The sequence below is a fragment of the Vicugna pacos genome, chromosome 8, assembly GCF_048564905.1.
Source record: "Vicugna pacos chromosome 8, VicPac4, whole genome shotgun sequence".
In the NCBI taxonomy this organism is placed as follows: Eukaryota; Metazoa; Chordata; class Mammalia; order Artiodactyla; family Camelidae; genus Vicugna; species Vicugna pacos.
In genome coordinates, this window is record NC_132994.1 from 7,077,115 (window position 1) to 7,095,210 (window position 18,096).

At 34.4% G+C, this 18,096-nt stretch overlaps 1 protein-coding gene across 1 annotated transcript in view; it reads left to right on the forward strand.

Moving 5' to 3' along the window:
• The window catches only part of EYS (eyes shut homolog), a 1,174,088-nt gene that overhangs the window by 358,178 nt on the left and 797,814 nt on the right, over positions 1–18,096 (forward strand). The window contains 1 exon segment of the mRNA XM_006211933.3: positions 13,035–13,156. Within this exon segment, the coding sequence (XP_006211995.2) occupies positions 13,035–13,156 (122 nt within the window).

An 18,096-nucleotide genomic window follows, 5' to 3' on the forward strand; every position in this document is an offset into this window, starting at 1 on the left:
CATACATCAGTATAGGGTTTGAGCCTTCAAGACCTAGGACAGAACTAAGCACTGTCTTCAGTCTATAAATGTTCCATAAATTGCTGACATTATGTCCTTTCTGTTTGGTTTGCAAGAGCAGTTTGTGCCCTGATTCAAATGTAATCAAGGCTCCAAATGTTATGCTCTGAACTGAAGACAGAATAGTAAGCAAGCCACAATCCCTTCCCTTAGGACTCTTACAGACAGAGAGAAATAAATTGCCTTGACCATAAAGTGTGATGAAAAAAATATCCCATGACCCACAAAGCTAAGTTGTTAAATAAATATGTTTTAACTTTTATTTTATTTTTTGACATTTTATTGGAATGTAATTCCTGTACAGTAAACTACACATATTTCAAGCGTTCAGTTTGATGAATTTTGGCAGTTATATTCACCAATGAAACCACCACCACAATCAAGATACCTAATATTTCTATCACTCGCCATGAGGTACAAAGTTTGAAATTTGTTAAATACGTTTTAAATAAAAATTTATCAAATATGTGTTTTAACACTCTCAGTGCCAACTGTTATTTCTCTTCATGGCACAGACGCTGGTGATTTTGTGCACATCCTGAGTGCTTGTGGTTTCCTCCTTCTGTCTGTCGTCCTACTAGATCGTGAGCCTGAGGGCACTGTGACCTCGGGGACCTTCTCTCACGTGTTGATTTCTGTATGCCTGGTGCCCAGAACATGGAAGGGCATCGGTAGGTATCTGTTAATTGAAAGAAGAACATGTCTTTCTATAGACTTGGTTTATGAAAGACTGAGCTTCCCACAGGTGTATTTTGTCAAAGAAAATTGATCCTTTATACTTAATTACTCATGCCTCTTATAAATAAAAATAACTATATACATACATGCATATAGATTTATAGATATACAAATATATAAACATGTGTAATAACAGAATATATCATATAATTATAAAACATACTATTAGATACATATATAATATACACATATACATATAGGTATATATAAATATATAGATATATAATAGCAGTACAGGCTAGCAGTAAAGTCTGATTCATATATATTATATAATATTATATTTTTTAAAATGACCTCTGATATATGGAAGAGATTAAAAATTAAGACGCCAACAGATTTTTTTCAGCCTGTAATTCTTCTCAATCACTCAATTTAATTTTGATTCTTTTACATTAGGGGTGAATTGGGAAAGTGAGATTTGTCTTTAAGGAATTGCAGAGAAGATCTGGAATACCTAACATGAATATTCATAGCTAACATACATTGCATTCCTGTAGAAATAGCGGCTGTATTGAAGTCACAGATACGCTATGTAATTATTGCAACATTCTAAAGTTGGAGACTTGTAGACTTTAGGTAACAGCAAGGGTCACAGAGTGTTGCCAAGGTGAGATTTCACCATTCCTTTGAGACTCCACTGTTGGTACAATTGTCTACACCCTTTACTGCCTCTGTAAATGTGGAGATAGGCCAGTGATATCTGTGTGAAGGAAGATGTGGTCATGTCATCTTAAGACCTCCAGCTAGGTGGGGCTAAGTCCTAGTGGAGGGCAGGTGCATATGATCTTGCAAGACAGTGATCTTGGTGTCATCTTCAAACAAAGGGAGGGGGGTGCTTCCTTCTATAGTCCTAGTGTGTTCCGGGAAATTTGGGTACTACTGCTCTTATAATTAGGTTCTGGCCTGCTCCTCAGTTTTAACATCTCTGCAGCTGCAGGAGATGAAAGTCTCTTCATAAGCTTCCAAAGAAGTATCCTAACTCTTATTCTTTAAAATGGTGATTATCCACCCCATCTTTCTTTCGCTGTTTAGCTGCATCAGTGACACTCAACAAGAGCCGTCTAATTCCATTGTTCTTATGATTTCTCCTTCCTCCTGCTAAATGCCTGTGATACTGTATTTGCCAGTGCATTCTCTTCCATCAGTATCCCAGCCCCCTTCCCAGCTGCTATAGTATCAATTGTTCTACTGGGCCATGCTCTGGGTCATCCACACCACACCTATAGCCACTGACAGAGTCCTTTTTGCCAACTGACTCACAGACAATCATCTTCAAAATGAGATTTTATTACATTAGTTCTAGCACATTAGTCCATGTGCTAAACCAGTTCTGGCCCCAACTGTTTTAGACAGGATTCCATAGGAAACTTTTGAAGAGATGAGATATTTTATATGGCACGTTTGTTGTGATATACTCTGGGAACAATCTCTGTGAGGACGCAAAGGAGAGAGAAGTTGACAAGCAGCTTAGTCACCTAGTCCACATTTATTAATATGAATGTTATGCCCTGTTATGAGCAGTTAGATGAGCTGCTCCGTAGCTTGCAAGTAGCAGCATCGTAGACCAGAACCAAACACCCTGACTCCTCCTCTGGGGTATTTCACTCATAGCTCCATTCACAGTAAGTCAATGGTTTCATGTATGTAGAAAATATATGAACCCATAAGTGGTTTAATTTATGTAGAAAATTTTACTTATAGAGTGAAAATATGTCTTCATTTCCTGATTCTACAAAAAAATGAATGAATGAATGAATGAATGAATGAATAGATAAATAAATAAAGGAGAAAAAGATAAAAAAGGAACAAAGGAAGAAAGAATTATCCATCTGATTATCCTGAGGCGAGAAAGGAGTAGTGATCAAATCAATAACATTAAATTCTAAAATGCCCAACACATCGCAGAGGGCTTGTTTTCATAATTAATGAAATTTGAGAGTAACAAACTTACTTCCTGGAATTATCATTGGATTCATGGGTCCCAACAGGCTGATGATAAGGGAGGGTGATTTGAAATTGCAGTCCATGCTTTTCTGAGCATTGTTACGTGGTGGTCTTCGCCCTTCCTGCCTGCTACTTTCTTTGTCACAACACCTGAGGTTGAGTTCTTACATCACCTTTCTCACTACTGATTTCTACCGCAAAGGTAACTTATCAGCCTACAATACCATCATGGTGGGAAAACAGCTATGGCAAAAGAGCTCTCCCGTCAAGAAACGGCAACCCACAGAGACCCAAAGCATTTAACAATCATTTAGGTCATGAAAATTATGACTTACATTAGGTCTTACATTGTGACTCTTTAACCAATGCTCTTCTAACTGTGAGGAGCTAAGATTCTTCTTGGAAATTGCTAGGAAATAATTATGTTTAGAAAAGGAAAAAAATACAGAAAAATTACAATATATGGTATTTGCTGAAGATTATCCCTTTAACTCTGGAAATAAGCTTTAGATTAGGATGGCATTAAATTTTATTATATATATAAAATGTAAAATTTATTGGAAATATACTATATGCATATATCATTATATATGCTAGATATATCTATAATTACATGCAATATATTGTGTCTACCTATCCTCCATCTACCTAGTTATACATAAATGTTTTCTGTTTAAACATAAAGAAAACCTCTACCTAATTTTTACAGAATTTGAGATAAAAATCCTTATAAATTTAAAATATCAAGAGCCCAATGTTTTAGAGTATGTAAAACTGTCTAAATAAATTAAAGGACACGTTCAAAGTATCTTTATATTTTGTCAAATTCAGTTATTTTATTTTACTTTACCAAGTGATGCAATGATCTGTTGTAAGGGTCTGTTGGAAATATCTAAAACAATAAGCAAATATTACATTATTTGTGTGGTACTTGCTTCTACTTCTGCTGTGAAAAAACCTAGCTTACTTTTCTATTTTTAGAGATGCTCATTTCCCTTGGGGTCACTATGCTGGAAATGAGATCTGTACTTGTGGTTTGAAAACTTCCAGGCACACTGATTTGCATATATCGTGAGGCTGCGAATATCCCACGACTGTGTCCTTCAGGCAAAGCGGTGATGCTTACTATCTCTACTCTCTGTCACCATCAAGCACAGTGAGTGTGAGCACTGTCCATATCCAGCCTGAAAGCACCTGTAGGGTCAGAGCAGTTCTCCTGCACTTGCAGCTTGTAGCATCGGTTATAAACCCACTACCACTGGTTAAATGTTACCAGTACGGCTTCCTCCTTTGCCATCTCCATGATGAAGGTAAAGATAATGACTGTTGGTCACTGTTTGTATGGCATCATTTTGGTATCAGCTAGATCATCTAGTCTCTTAATGACTGAGAAAACAGAACAGGGGAATTCACCTATTAAGAGAATTATTCAAAATGCATGATTTGAAGTTTGCCTTAACAAACTTCTCAGATTGTTTTTGGGGTGTATTTCAGAAAATATATTTCTGATTTTATTAACTGACCAGATATTTTTAATTGATTTTTTTTTAGCTACATTTGGGAACACTGGACAGGGGGTCAGGAGACTTGAGTTCTAATTCTATTTTGCTGTCAAAGAGTTACAGTAGCTTGAGCAATTAGCCTCTGCGGGTTTAGTTTTCTCATTATAAGATGGAATAGGTTGGATGGATCAGTGGTTTTCAATCTGTGTTTTGAGACTCGAGGGGAAGGAACGGTCCTTGGGGAGTGGTGTTGGGGAGAGGGGCTACGACAGTTAAATGGGCTGGGCTCTGGGCTTCCCCCCCTGCTCAGTCAGAGCACATCTGCTTTCTCCCGCTTTGTTTATTCATGCGCCCTCGGGAAATGTGTTTCTGTAAGAGTCTCTTATTTAAAATTAACAAACAACATTTTTTAAAACAACTGAGCCAAATAATCTAGTGTTGCAGACAGCTTCGAGCAATAAAAGATATACAGTGCTACGAGCTTTCTAAAGTGCAAAAAAACCGAGCATGAGAGAAGTAGCTATGTGTTATCGTTCTAAGATATATTTTAGAAGAAGCCTGATGGGGGATAAAAGTGATTACTTAGTCCATGATGTGCCTGCATTACCATTGTCATTTGACTTTCAGACCAAAAAGTAATTGTCCCAAACATCTAAATTATCTATAGCAGGATTGCTTTCAAATTCTGGCATTTTTTTGTTTGAGATAGTCCCTTGGAAGTTTTTATTTATTGTATTCTCAGGTATTATATTTGTCCTTGGGACAGAGCTCTGGGAATAGACTGCATCTCCAGTTGTCCAACCGAGTCAATAAGGAAAGTGGTATTCAAGATATAAGAGTGTGTTTGAACGTTACACCTCAATGCCTGTAACTATTTTCCCATCATAGCTACGTTATCATTAAAGAATACATTTCTAGTACTGGCAGCCTAAGCCCCTTTATTCTAGTTTTAAACTTTTTAAAAACAAATAAACAAACAAGCAAGCAAACAAACAAAAGCCACTGCTGTAGGTAAAGGAACACTTTGGAAAGGGTCATGAATGGTTTATGAAGGTAGGTCATGCAATAAGAGAAACACATTATTGCAAATGGATTGCTCACAGAGACTATGGGTCGAAAATAGCAGAGTAGGTAAACAGCGGAGATTATTTTGAAGAATATAACATGAATTTTATTAGTAGATTGATGAGAATGTAAGAAATAAAACTAGCGGAAATTTGCTCTTTTATCAGTAATGAAAAATATCTTTACGTGAAAACAATGACTAAGTATCTTATTTCCTTCAGGAAGTGTTTTAAAAAGTCAACATAGTTTGATTTATATCCTATTAATACTCATATATAACATGTAGCTTTTCATACTCTTCACATATTTGTATTACATTTTCTTAAGTTAAAGAAATTGTGTTTTTCTAAAACAGTTCTGCCATGAGAGTATCACTCAATTTAACATATATTCTCATTGAGTATTTCAAAATATGTTCAATCAAATTCAGCATTTATAAATTTCTATAGGAACATTTTTTTAAATAGCCTATTAACTTTCTGTCAGAATAATACATACTATTTTGCTTTAGATATAAAGCACCGAGATAAATCATTTTCTCCAGCGAAAAGAAATAATATTGACATAGTTTTGCTTGTTTGTTTTTAAGAATAAAGACTACTGTATTTATGTCTAATACCCAGTATTTGGCAATCTTTATGTTAATTCTATAAATCTTTATAGATTAAACTGAGTACTTAAAATAACCTTAAAAGGAAACATAAGTCAATACGCAGAACCCTTTATTCTTACAAGGGCTGAATTCATTATGGATTTTCAATTTTTTTCCAGTTTATTAATGAAAAAAGAAATCTTTGTCCTTCTGCTTAGGATTGTACGAATAATGAGTCAGAAAAAGACCATAATATAAAAATGTTGTCGTGTTTATTCTTTAGTGCATATCTAAATTTTCAGGAATCTAAATGGTAAGTTTCATAAATAAGGTAAATTTTGTGATTAAGATTGAATCAAATATAATGAGCTCATTATGTAAACACTTCATAGAACATCAATCCAATTCTTCCTTCAGTGGGATTTTTAAACCTCATTTATGGAACTGGTTTTAGTTGATTGTACTGGAAGGGTTATTTAAAGGAATTCTAAAATATATTCTTTCTTGTTAGGAAAATGAGATGATTAAACACCTAGAAATTATAAAGAAAATATTCTTTGTGACTATACTATTACCAGTTAATATCATATATATTTCATGCACTAACATCCATTCTTTCAGTCAAATATAAGACAGTATTACGGGGGGAGGGTATAGCTCAGTGGTAGAGTGCATGCTTAGCATGCAGGAGGTCCTGGATTCAAACCCCAGTACTTCCATTATAATAATAAATAAATAAACCTAATAATCTCCCCTCCAAATCCCCCCCAAAAAGCCCCACAAACTAAATAAATAATTTTTTTAAGATAGTATTCCAGATACTGATAATTGGTCAGCAAAACAGACTGCCTCTGCCCTCTTAGAATTTACATTTTACAAGCTAAAGAAATACACAATGAAATAAGTACAATGTTTTAAAATATGGTATGTGCTAAGTAGAAGATAGACTTTGTATATAAATAACTAGCGTACATAAATAGTGTCATGAAAGATGAAATAGTAGTTGTGAGAAAGGAAAATATACCAGAGTACATGAGCAAGGCTTCAGGTAGCATGTGGCATTGATGTTGACCTTGAAGCAGCAGTAAGATTTATAAAGTTGGGGCAGAGGTCGGGGGAAGTAAATACAGGTATTCCAGGTGGAAAAATGGCAAAGAAACAGGATTCCAGGACACAGGATTTGTTCAGATTACCTGAACAGGTCACAGGCAAGAGAACATTTTAGTTAAGTTACTGATATCTTACTATGAGTCAGAGAGCATATGAAGCCCGACACTAAGTACTCACTTAACCCTCCCACTCTCATCAGTCAGGTACCATTACTCCTGATGTCCTTTGAGATCAAGTAGCATGCTTGTGATTATATAGCTCATAATTCATGGAGCTCGAGTTTAAACCCCAGCTATCTGTCACCAAACTCCCACAATCTTAAAAACTGCAGGACCTTATCAGGTTTTGTTTTTTCTTAAGATGAGTTTTTCTTTCTCAGCTGAAGGGCATAGACCTTTAGGCTGGCAGTTAATTTCTCTAACTCCATTAGAATATTGGTCGACCGGGTCTTGCTTCCACTATTGGGAAGTTAAGTCTTCAGTCCTGAAGCCCCTTTGAAGGTAAGTGTCTTTGTTCTTCAGCTGCTTTTAAGACTTACTCTTTGTCTTTCATTATCAGTGGTGTTACTGTAGATAACGCTTTCTTTGAACCTATCCAGCTCAGGTCTGGAGAGCTTTCTAAATCTGCAGTTACTGTCCTCTGTTATCTTTGGACTATTCTCAGGCAGTAATTTTCAAATATTGCTCTCATTCAATTTCTTTCTCTCCTCTTTTAGTATTTCAATTAACATATACCAATCATTTTCATTATTTCGCATATTTGTCAGATTTTTTTTTTTTCTGGCATCTCTTCTTTTTTCTTCATGTGCTTCAATCTGGATATTTACTACTAACCCTCTGCTCAGATTTTATTTAAAAAATGATTAATTATTAAATTTCAATGATTATTATTTTCAAATGTACAGTATTTCTTTGATTTTTTTTTTTTACCAGGTTTCTAGTGAAATTTCCAATCTGGCCTTCTATGTTTTAGCATATCTTAATCATAGTCATTTTAAAATATCCAATAACACACTATTTGAATAGTGTATTTCTACTGTCTGTTTTTCTCTTGAGTTTTGGTCATCAGCATTTCTTCAGTTTTTTTAATTGAATACCAGATATTGGTAACAAAGACTGAAAAGTTCTCTCTAATGTTAACTTCCTCTAAAGAGCACTTAATTTCTCTGATAGGGCAATAGAAAGATAGATGACTGCAACTAAAATGTTGAGTAGGGTTGAGCATGATCTGGGCTGGGGTTTTCACTCATTTGTCTTACTTCTTGACCGTGGCCTTCTGGGGTGTAAGTGAAAGCCAGAAGAGTCCAGCAGGATCAGCCCATTTGCAGGTCCTAAACTCCACCTTTATTCCTGCAACTCAAGACAACTGAATCTTTGCTGCTCACTTCAGCTGTTTTTGACTTGCGCTGGGCAGTTTCCATTCAAAGGAGATTATAGGGAGATTGCTGGAGGCTCCAGCTACTTCTTTCTGCTTAGCTTCTATTTTTATGAATTTTAAAAAGCAAATGTCTTGGCCTTAAGAGCAGAGGCAAGTGTGATGATTTTACCTCAGTTTGTTTCGCTTCTCTCCAGAGTTTAGGAGAGCCAATCAGCCTTGGTTGTTCTTTGCAGGATTCAATCATTATTGCATGTATTTGATTCAGCATCCCTAGCTGTTTTTGGAAAAATGATGTTTGTCAGAATTTGTTTGTTTATTTGGTAAATAGCTTTTATTAATATGAGGACACTCCCATTAAGTTCTCATCTGCTAAGAGAATTTTCATGAATGGCTGTTGAATTTTCTAATACTTTTTTTTTAATTTGAGATGATCAAATCATTATTTTTCTTCTTTAATAGATTATCTTGTGTTGAAACATACTTCTATTTTTGTGGTGGAAAAAATGAAAAAAAAATCCCCCAAACTACCAACTCATAAGAGAACATATTTTGAATATGTTAATTCAATTACTAAAAATCATTATTTTTTTAATTTTACCTTTTTGATTATAACTGCAATTGGCAGAATTTGCATTGCTTGTTATATGCTTGTTATATGCAGGTTTTGGTAACTAGATTTCACTAGTCTCAAAAGATAAGTTGGGGAGTTTCCCTGTTTTTCTGTTCTCTATTTGGTACAAGAGGGGACTTAAAGATTTGGAATAAATTTTATTTCAGTCTATGTAACTTTGCTGTCAATCTCCCTCTGTCAGTACATTTAAAAATATGTATTTATAACGGGGTGGTTAGAGAAAGGTTACTTAGAGAAATTAAATTGGTTAGTCAATGGGGTAGGCAGAATAATAAGCTGATCCCAGGGTTCCTGCCTCCTAGGGCACATGTTCTGTAAAATCTCCTCCCCTTAAGTAAGATCTGTGACTATCATGAGATATTACTGCCATGATTATGTTACTTTGTATTTTTAAAAAAATGATTTTACAGATGTAACTAAGGTTCCTAATCAGTTGACTTTGATTTTTGAAATGTAAGAATATCCCGGATGGGCCTGACCTAATTAGATGAATCCTTAAAAGAGAAAAGATGCTCCTGTGTTGGCCTTGAAGGAACAAACCACCATACTCTGAGAAGAAGAGACCATGTGCCAAGGATGTGACAGCTCCTGGATCTAAGAGCCATTCTAGTGTGTCATCTAACAAGTGAACAGACCTCAGTCCTAGGGCCATGATGCAATAAATTTTGCTGACAATCATTGAGTTTGAAGAAGGATCCCAAACTCCCCAGTCAATACCTTGCATTTAGCCTGGTGAGACTTTAAGCAAGGGACTCGACTAACTTGACTTACAGAAACTGAGATAGCAAATTTATGCTTAAAGCTGCTAAATTTGTGGTAATTTGTACACAGCAATAGAAAATTAAGACACCAGATACGTCTAGATAATTAACATGCAACAAAGCTGGTGTTCAAATTGCACCTCTCAGACTTCCAAATTTATATTCAGAATGATGCTGTCCTTCTTACCTTTGTATGTTTCTCACTGATCACAGAGATTGAAAATAACTAGCTCTTGATGTGAAAAACTAAACTACTACTTCATAATTACATGTGAAATATTCTATACAGTGTTATTATATACGCAGTTTTTGTACCTATCAAATGTGACGGCATTGTCTTTTGTCTCGCTGGCTGTGTAGTTCACTGAGCTAGATCTGTATCGTCTTTTGTGTTTTTCTTGTCTCCTTCACAATGCATATTTTCAAACTATGTAAAGTCTTTTATCTGAATGTGGCAGAAGAGTAATGTCTACATTGCATTAAGAGGTAAAAATGATGTGTTGCCAACTTACAAATAATACAAACTTTTATTTATTTATTTACACTTTATTGTGGTAAGGTCCTTGTACAGTAAACTACATATATTTCAGATGTACACTTTGATGAATTTTGATAGATGTACACACCAATGAAACCACTCATTTTACTCATTTTAGTAAATGTACATTAAACATATTTTCTTCCTCAGCAAAATAAGCTCAAAATATTATTATTTAATTATTAAACACCAAGGTAATATGGTTTAAAAACAATGTTTCACCTTTTACTATTATTTCAAGTTACTGGAATTAATTAACTTTACAGTATTGAATAGGAAAGTACTTTTCACTAAAAATGTCTGAGTTCAGAATAATGCATCTGAATCAAGTAAACAACAGAGGACTGGAAATTTTGAACTCTGGGTTAATTCTAGTTAGTATTCATCCCTGCCCACTTCAACATTTATGTTTTTCAATGTTTAACATTAGAAAAATGTCTATTTCCTCCATCCTTGCATGTTTCAGTTTCATGCAGATCCATCGTATCTGGGGATTACTGCTGTGATACCTGACTTTAATGATAATTATACCGTTACCTGGATGATAATTTTCTACTAATTATTAAATCATCAAGAGTACCAGTAATTATTAGCTTTTAAGGAATGTATGGCTTTCATGACAAAGAAATTCAATTGGCTTTTTGACTCACTCACTAAATTTGTTTCAAATTATTACTGAGACGTCAAAATTAAAACCAGTGGTAAACTCATGCATTTGTCTTTACAGAACTGATTCACACCTCTTAGAAAGTGAATTGCCAGAGTGTAACTACAGGGCACCTCACTTGCTCCGTGGGTTTTGTGTACCTGTCATGCATCCAGCTCTGCCCGCGTGTCTATCACTGGGTTGGGTCTGTGGTCTCCTATTCACTACTGCAGACAGTTGTCTATTATATAATTGCTTCCCTATCTTAAATAGCATATGCATAAAATAAAATATAATAATTATCTTAGATTTTCATGTAAGTCCTCTTTTAATGTATAAAAAAAAAAAAAGAGAGAAGGGAAAAGAATAAGCCAACCATAACTAATGAAAACTTTCTGAATGGTGCCAGACTCATTGAGGAAACATTCAGGGGGCAGAATGCATGAGAAAATTGCTGGTAAAATCCAGCAAACTGTGAGTTCTATGACTGAGACCTCTAAGTGGAGAATGAACACATGCTCAGGAGTAAAGCCTGATGTTGACGGTGTGGTGTGGTGGCTTTCTTCCCTCTGCTTTGCAGCTGCTCGCAAGGCAGGGCAAACCCATCTGCCCTGTAACCAAAGTAGGGGCCTCCTCAGTGGAGCTTCTCATGCTTATTGATTATTGTAAACCTAAATGCAGGTACATGAAGCAGGAATGCCCTTGTGTCTCTGCTTAATACGCTATTTTGACTGTAATATTTGAAACAAACCTTATGTCTGCCTCTATCAAAGGTATAGAATCCTTTTGAAGTCCGTTTGGTGTACTGACACCATATTTTACATTATTTTTTCCTGTCGTATCTATTAGTTTCCATTGTTAAATTAACATGTATTAAGCACCTACTGGGTGCTGAGTCTTCTCAAGATGCTGGGATATGTTAAACCAACATGTACTTTTCAACCTCAGGGAGTTCCTGCTTCTCGGATATGTTCACAGAACCATGTAAACTTAGCTCAGTTCCCAAGTGAAGAAGCTGGGATGGCATCATCTTACCATGACTCTGTCCAGAAGAAATGTAATGAGAAATTTTCTAGCAGACCTGTTAAAAAAAATAAAAAGTTAAAGGAAGTGGGTGAAATTAATTTTAATAATATAATCGTGTATTTAGCTCTTTATATCCAAATTATTACCACTACAATATGTAAGTCATAAAATTATTAGTGAGATACTTTATATTCTTTTTTTCTTACTTAATCTTCAAAACTCCAATGTGTATTTCATATTTACTGCCCATCTCAGTTGGAACCAGGTACATTTCAATGCTCTATAACCACATATAACCAGTGGCTACTGTACTCAATAGTGAAGATCAAGGGAGCACCTAACATGGATTTTAGTATTTTTCATAATCTAGAATCTCTAAACCTGAGATCCTAATTTTTTTGATAAGAGCCCTATTCTTCAAATTTCTTTTTGATATACAAATTACTGACCCACTATAATCTGAGGTGTTTGTTATTTGTTTGTTCATTTACCCAATCTGGAAAAGCAACTTTTCTTTCACTATGTTGAATATTGTTATAGGCCAATTCTATCCTTTAGAAAAATAATAGGCAAAGTTTTACAGTTTCAATCAACCAACAGTACTGTATTTACATAAATTAATTATTTGTAAGTAATACCACAAAGTTGTCAGAAGGTTTATTTTGTTGTGGTTATTTTTTAAACACATGAGCTAGTTGCTGGGTACCATATTGAGTTACTTAGCTTTACACAATCACTAGCCTTCATGTTACTAATGCACTATTTTCCTATTAAGACATTTAACAAGACAGAATAGCTCTGCATTGTGAGATTAATATTAATTTTTTTGCGTTAGATACTAAAGAATAATGTTCATGCAGTTTTTAAACTGTGCCCCCTGTGTGTTTTAAACTGTGGTATTTTTTGGCAAGTATTGACAACCTATAAAAATGGGAAAAAAATACAAATTGGCAGAGAGATCAAAATAACCTAGAGTAATAACTGAATTATAGGCTTAATAGTCAGAAGTAGCCTAAAAGTTGCATAATTTTCATATTCCCTCAGAGCTACCAATGTGTGCGCTTTTCTGGTTGGGAAGGAAATTTTTGTGAACAAGAATCCCATGACTGCAAAACGAATCCTTGTAAGAACAATTCTACCTGTACTGACTTTGGCAATAGTTATCGGTGAGTAATATATTCATTGTTTTCTTCATGAAATTACCTGGAGTTCCGAATGTCTTTGTGATACGTCTGGACGTTATTTTCACTTTACATCAATTAATTAAAAATAATGGTCCCAAGATGAAGAGCCATTTCCCGACACGGTAGTGTCATATTCATTTAAAATTTACAAAAACCAAAGTTCAGGTATCATGTCAAAAAAGGAATAAACAAATCTGACCCTGGAAATCCAATGTCCAGATGTGACACATCTTACAAATGTACTTATTTCTTCAAAACGTGCCTTTGCCACGTTAGCATTATTTTGGACCATTCCATGAAAATGAGTGTCACAATATGTGTCCTGAGTGGAGCTATTGAATTAAACCTTTCCAGTTACTTCTGAGAAATTATCATGAGTTTGAGTTCTTTGGGAATTTACCCTGAGTTTGGTAATTTGTCAAATTATTGGTAAATTTTACATTAACTATTCATATTTTCCATAATCCAATTGTATTATTAATTAATTTTGAGATAAGAAGTTTGAAGAAACTAAGTGGAAATTCTGAGTACCCATTGCTATTATTCCAAAAGTTTAATAACCAAATAGATATTTGTAAATAGCTTTTAGTCTCTATTTATTTTTAACTTTTTGGGAGTGGGAGGCAACTAGGTTTATTTATTTATTTATTTATTTATTTATTTATTTATTTATTTAAGGGAGGTACTGGGGATTGAACCCAGGGCCCTCATGCATGCTGAGCGTGTGCTATACCAATTGAGCTATACCCTCTCCCTTAGCTTATAGTCTTTAACTTCTTTGGTATGCGTGGGTCCCTCAAATAGATGCAAAAAAAAAAAATAGGTGATTGCAACTAGAATGCTTTTATTCTTGTCACAGAAGCAGAATAATTGTTTACAATAGTTACATGATTATTTTCCCAGAGATAAATCATCATGATTTCAGGGTGTCCTCTAAAATAACTCATGCACTGTGTTTTATCTTGCCATTAAGATGGAGAATTCTGGATCATCTCTAGCATGTAAGGGTTTTTACAAATGCTCCTCATTTTTGGTGGCTAGTCAAGAGTAGGCACTTTATTTCATTAAAAAGAATTCTGAAATAGCTGGCAATAGTTTGATTTACATTCAATGACAGTAAGAAAAATAATGAATGACTTTAGTAATTTGGAAAAACTAACAGTGTCAATAGTTGACATGATTGTAAAATATATAGAAATGTAAAAACCCAGAGTTTTTTGTGACATTATCAATTATTTAAATTGATATATCATCACAAATTACTGTTGACTGCCTCTCCATCTATATAATGAGAAAAAGACAACTTTTGCTAGGCTAAGAAAAAAACAATTCATAGTCCTCTATGTTTATTTTATTTTCCTTAAATAACTTTATTAATTATAACCTACAATGTATATGAATTTTCCAGGATATTTTTCAGAGACTGTGATATATCCTTTTAGACATTCAGTTCTGTTTTGTTCCTAAACACAATTTGTTTATGCATTCATGTATATGTGTGCTCAACAATCAGTTGCATCAAACACCGGCAGGAACACACCTGTGGCTGAACAAATTGGGTCTATAACTCATAGCTGTGATGAAGAACTCCCAGCATGTGAATCCACTGGGCATCCCAGTAGGAGGTGCTGGAAAGGACTTAGGGGTTCAAGTTTGTGACACATGATTTTGGGATGGTTCAAGAAAGTGGAGCTTTGGTTTGGATAGGATATTGTCAGGAAGTAGGAAGCATTCTGTGATTGCGTTCATCAGAAGTCTTACGTAGGAAGGTGGAAAACTAGACGGAGGGGTAGCCAACATGTTTACAGAGTCAGCACTCCTTCATGACAGCCGTGTTAGAGAACTGTATGCTCTTCTCATGGTTTAGACGTTGTTCATGGTTTGTCTGTATTTGGATTTGTTTATGGGGTAGGTTTGTTTTTTCCTATGATTCATCAGGGTCACAGGGTTGCCTTGTCTCATTTTGATGTTCTGTGAAATTGTCTATTGAAATGTTTAACAGGAGAACTCCATCATCTAGCTGTAAACCTAGCTTCTAGTTCCTGGCCAGCTCCTGAGTGTCCTGAATTTAGTTGCTGTTTTCTCTTTCCTGAAATACAGTCTCATACATACGTGTGGAGAAAAACATGTGTATGTGTGTGTGCGTGCATGTGAAATATATCACTTATGCGTGCCCACCTATTTGTCTAAAATATGTTATTCTCACAATGTCAAACAGAATGAGAAGACTCAAACATTATTAGCCAACAGCGTAGTACTTTCATTTAAATAAACAGTATTATCATTTTATTCAGAACTTAAATATCTAAAACAAAACCAGCAACAAAGTCTATAAGGCTTAAGCTTTGTTTTAATATTCATGAGACATAATCAGTCTTTCAAGAAACTCCAGCGCCACTAATTGTGAACTCTTACTCACTTAAATTCACAAATATGTCACAAGGCTTTTCCTCTTAAATTAACATACTCTCTTAGTCAGTTTGCCCATGCCTCAGAATTTTGAAAAATTACTGACTGTATTTCTACGATGGTAGGGTTGTATTCTTTTTCAGTATAAAAATAGAAGTCCAGCTGAAGTAAGCTTTCTGATTGTGTTTCTTTATGTGATTATAGACATGAAAGTGTATTAATATAAATGTTATATTAACATTGGCTTCACTATTTTGCATTATTGAGGCTTGATTCATATACGATACAATTCACCCTTTTAATGTTTACAGTTGAGGAGTTTCTGGTATATTCACAGAGAAGTGAAAGCATTACCTCTCTCTTATTTTAGAACATTTTCATCACCCCCAAAAAAACCCATACCTACTGGCATTCCCTCCCCATTTTTCCCTCTTGGGTCCTGAAAACCACTAACCTGTTTTCTGTCTCTGTGGATTTGTCTGTCCTGAACATTTCATACAAATGAAATCATGCAACAAGTGCTCTTTTGTGACTGGTTTACCACACTTAGCATAATTATTTCAAGAGCTATGTTGAAGCACTTAATTCCTTTCTATGGCCAATAATATTGTATCACATGGTCATAGTACAGTAATTTATCTATTCTTAATTTGATGGACTTTAAGTTGCCTACTTTTTGACTATTTTACATAAGTATGTGTATGAACACATACTTCCAATTTTTTAAGTATATAACTCACTGTAGACTTGCTGAATTATATGATAACTCTATGTCTCTTATAGTTAGCATGCGATTATAATGTTTTTTAAACCGTTCTGCCTTTTGATTGAATTATCCACTCAATTTAGATTTAATGTAATTACTGGTAAAATAAGGTATACTTACGTTGTTTTTCTATGTTTACATGTTATAGATCTTTTTTGTTCCTCTGTTCCCCTTCATTGCCTTCTTTTGTGTTAGATATTTTTTTCTGATACTACATTTTAATTTCCTTTTTACTTTTACTATGTATTTTTTACTTATTTTCTTAATGGTTGTCCTATAGATTTCAATTAACCTCTTAAAGCAATCAACTTAGTATTAATACTAACTTAATTTCAATAGTATACAGAAACTTTGCTTCACTATTGCTCCATTTCCCACCACTTCCTTTAGGTTATTATAAATCATAAAACCATCAATGCAATTTTGTAATTATTGCTTTATCCACTGTCTTTTAAATCAGATAGGAAAATAAAAGAGTAATAAGCAAACAGACAAAAAGAACATTTATAGTGTCTTTTATGTTTACCTATATAGTCACCATTACTGGTGCTCTTTATTTTTGTCTGTAAATTCAAGTTACTGTCCAGGGTCTTTTTCATTTTGGCTGAAAAAATTCCCCTTACAATAAGGGCAAGTGTGTTAGTGATGAATTTTCTCAGTTATTATTATTATTTTTTTAAACTGGGAATGTCTTCATTTCTCTTTTAGTTTTAAAAATAGCGTTCAGGGACATAGAATTCTTGGTTGACAGTCTTTTTCTCTCAGTACTTGAAATATGCCTGGCTTATGTGGTCTCTGATACATCGGTTGTTTATCTTACTGAGGATCCCTTATACATGAGTCACTTTGCTCTTGATGCTACCAAAATCCTCCGTTTGCCTTTTGATAGGTTGACTATCATGCCATTAGACTTTTATCTCTTTGAGTCTATTTTACTTGGAGATTTGTTGATCTTCATGGACATGCAGGTTAATATTTTTCGTCAAATTTGGAAAGTTTGGCCTTTATGTCTTCAAATGTTTTACCTGTCTTTTTCTCTCTGTCTTTTGACTTTCGAATTCTCACATGTGTATGTTAACATATTTGATGATGTCCTACAGGTATCTGATTCTGTTCACTTTTTTTCCCTTTCGTATCTTCAGGATCAATAATTTTAATTGATTTATTTTCAAATTCACTGCTTCCTTCTTCTGCCAACTTAAATATAATGTTGTGCCTCTCTAGTGATTTTTTGGTTTCATTTTTGTACTTTTCAACTCCAGAATTTCTATTCATTTCTTTTTAAGAATTTATACCTTTTTATTGACATTCTCAGTTTGGCAAGATGTCAGTCTCATAGCTTCCCTAATTATTTAGATATGATTTCTACTTTGCTTTGAACATATATATTATAGTTGAATTAATATCTTTGTCAAATCCAATATCCAGGCTTCCTCAGGGATAGTTTTTATTGATTGCTTTTATTCCTGTAGATGGAACATACATTTCTGTGCTTGTACAACTCATAATTTGTATATGAACAATTGACCTTTTAAATAATACGATGTGGCAAACCTGGAAAACAGATCCAGCATTTTTCTAGTTGTTACTGATTTTGTGTTTGTTTGTTTTGTTTTGTTTTTGTTGCTTTCATTTACTATTGTTTGTTTAGTGATTTTCCTGGAATATTTGTATAGATTATTTTTTTAATGGTGGCTATTGAAGTCTCTGCTTAGCAAACCTAGTGGTTAGCTAATGACTTAAGAGA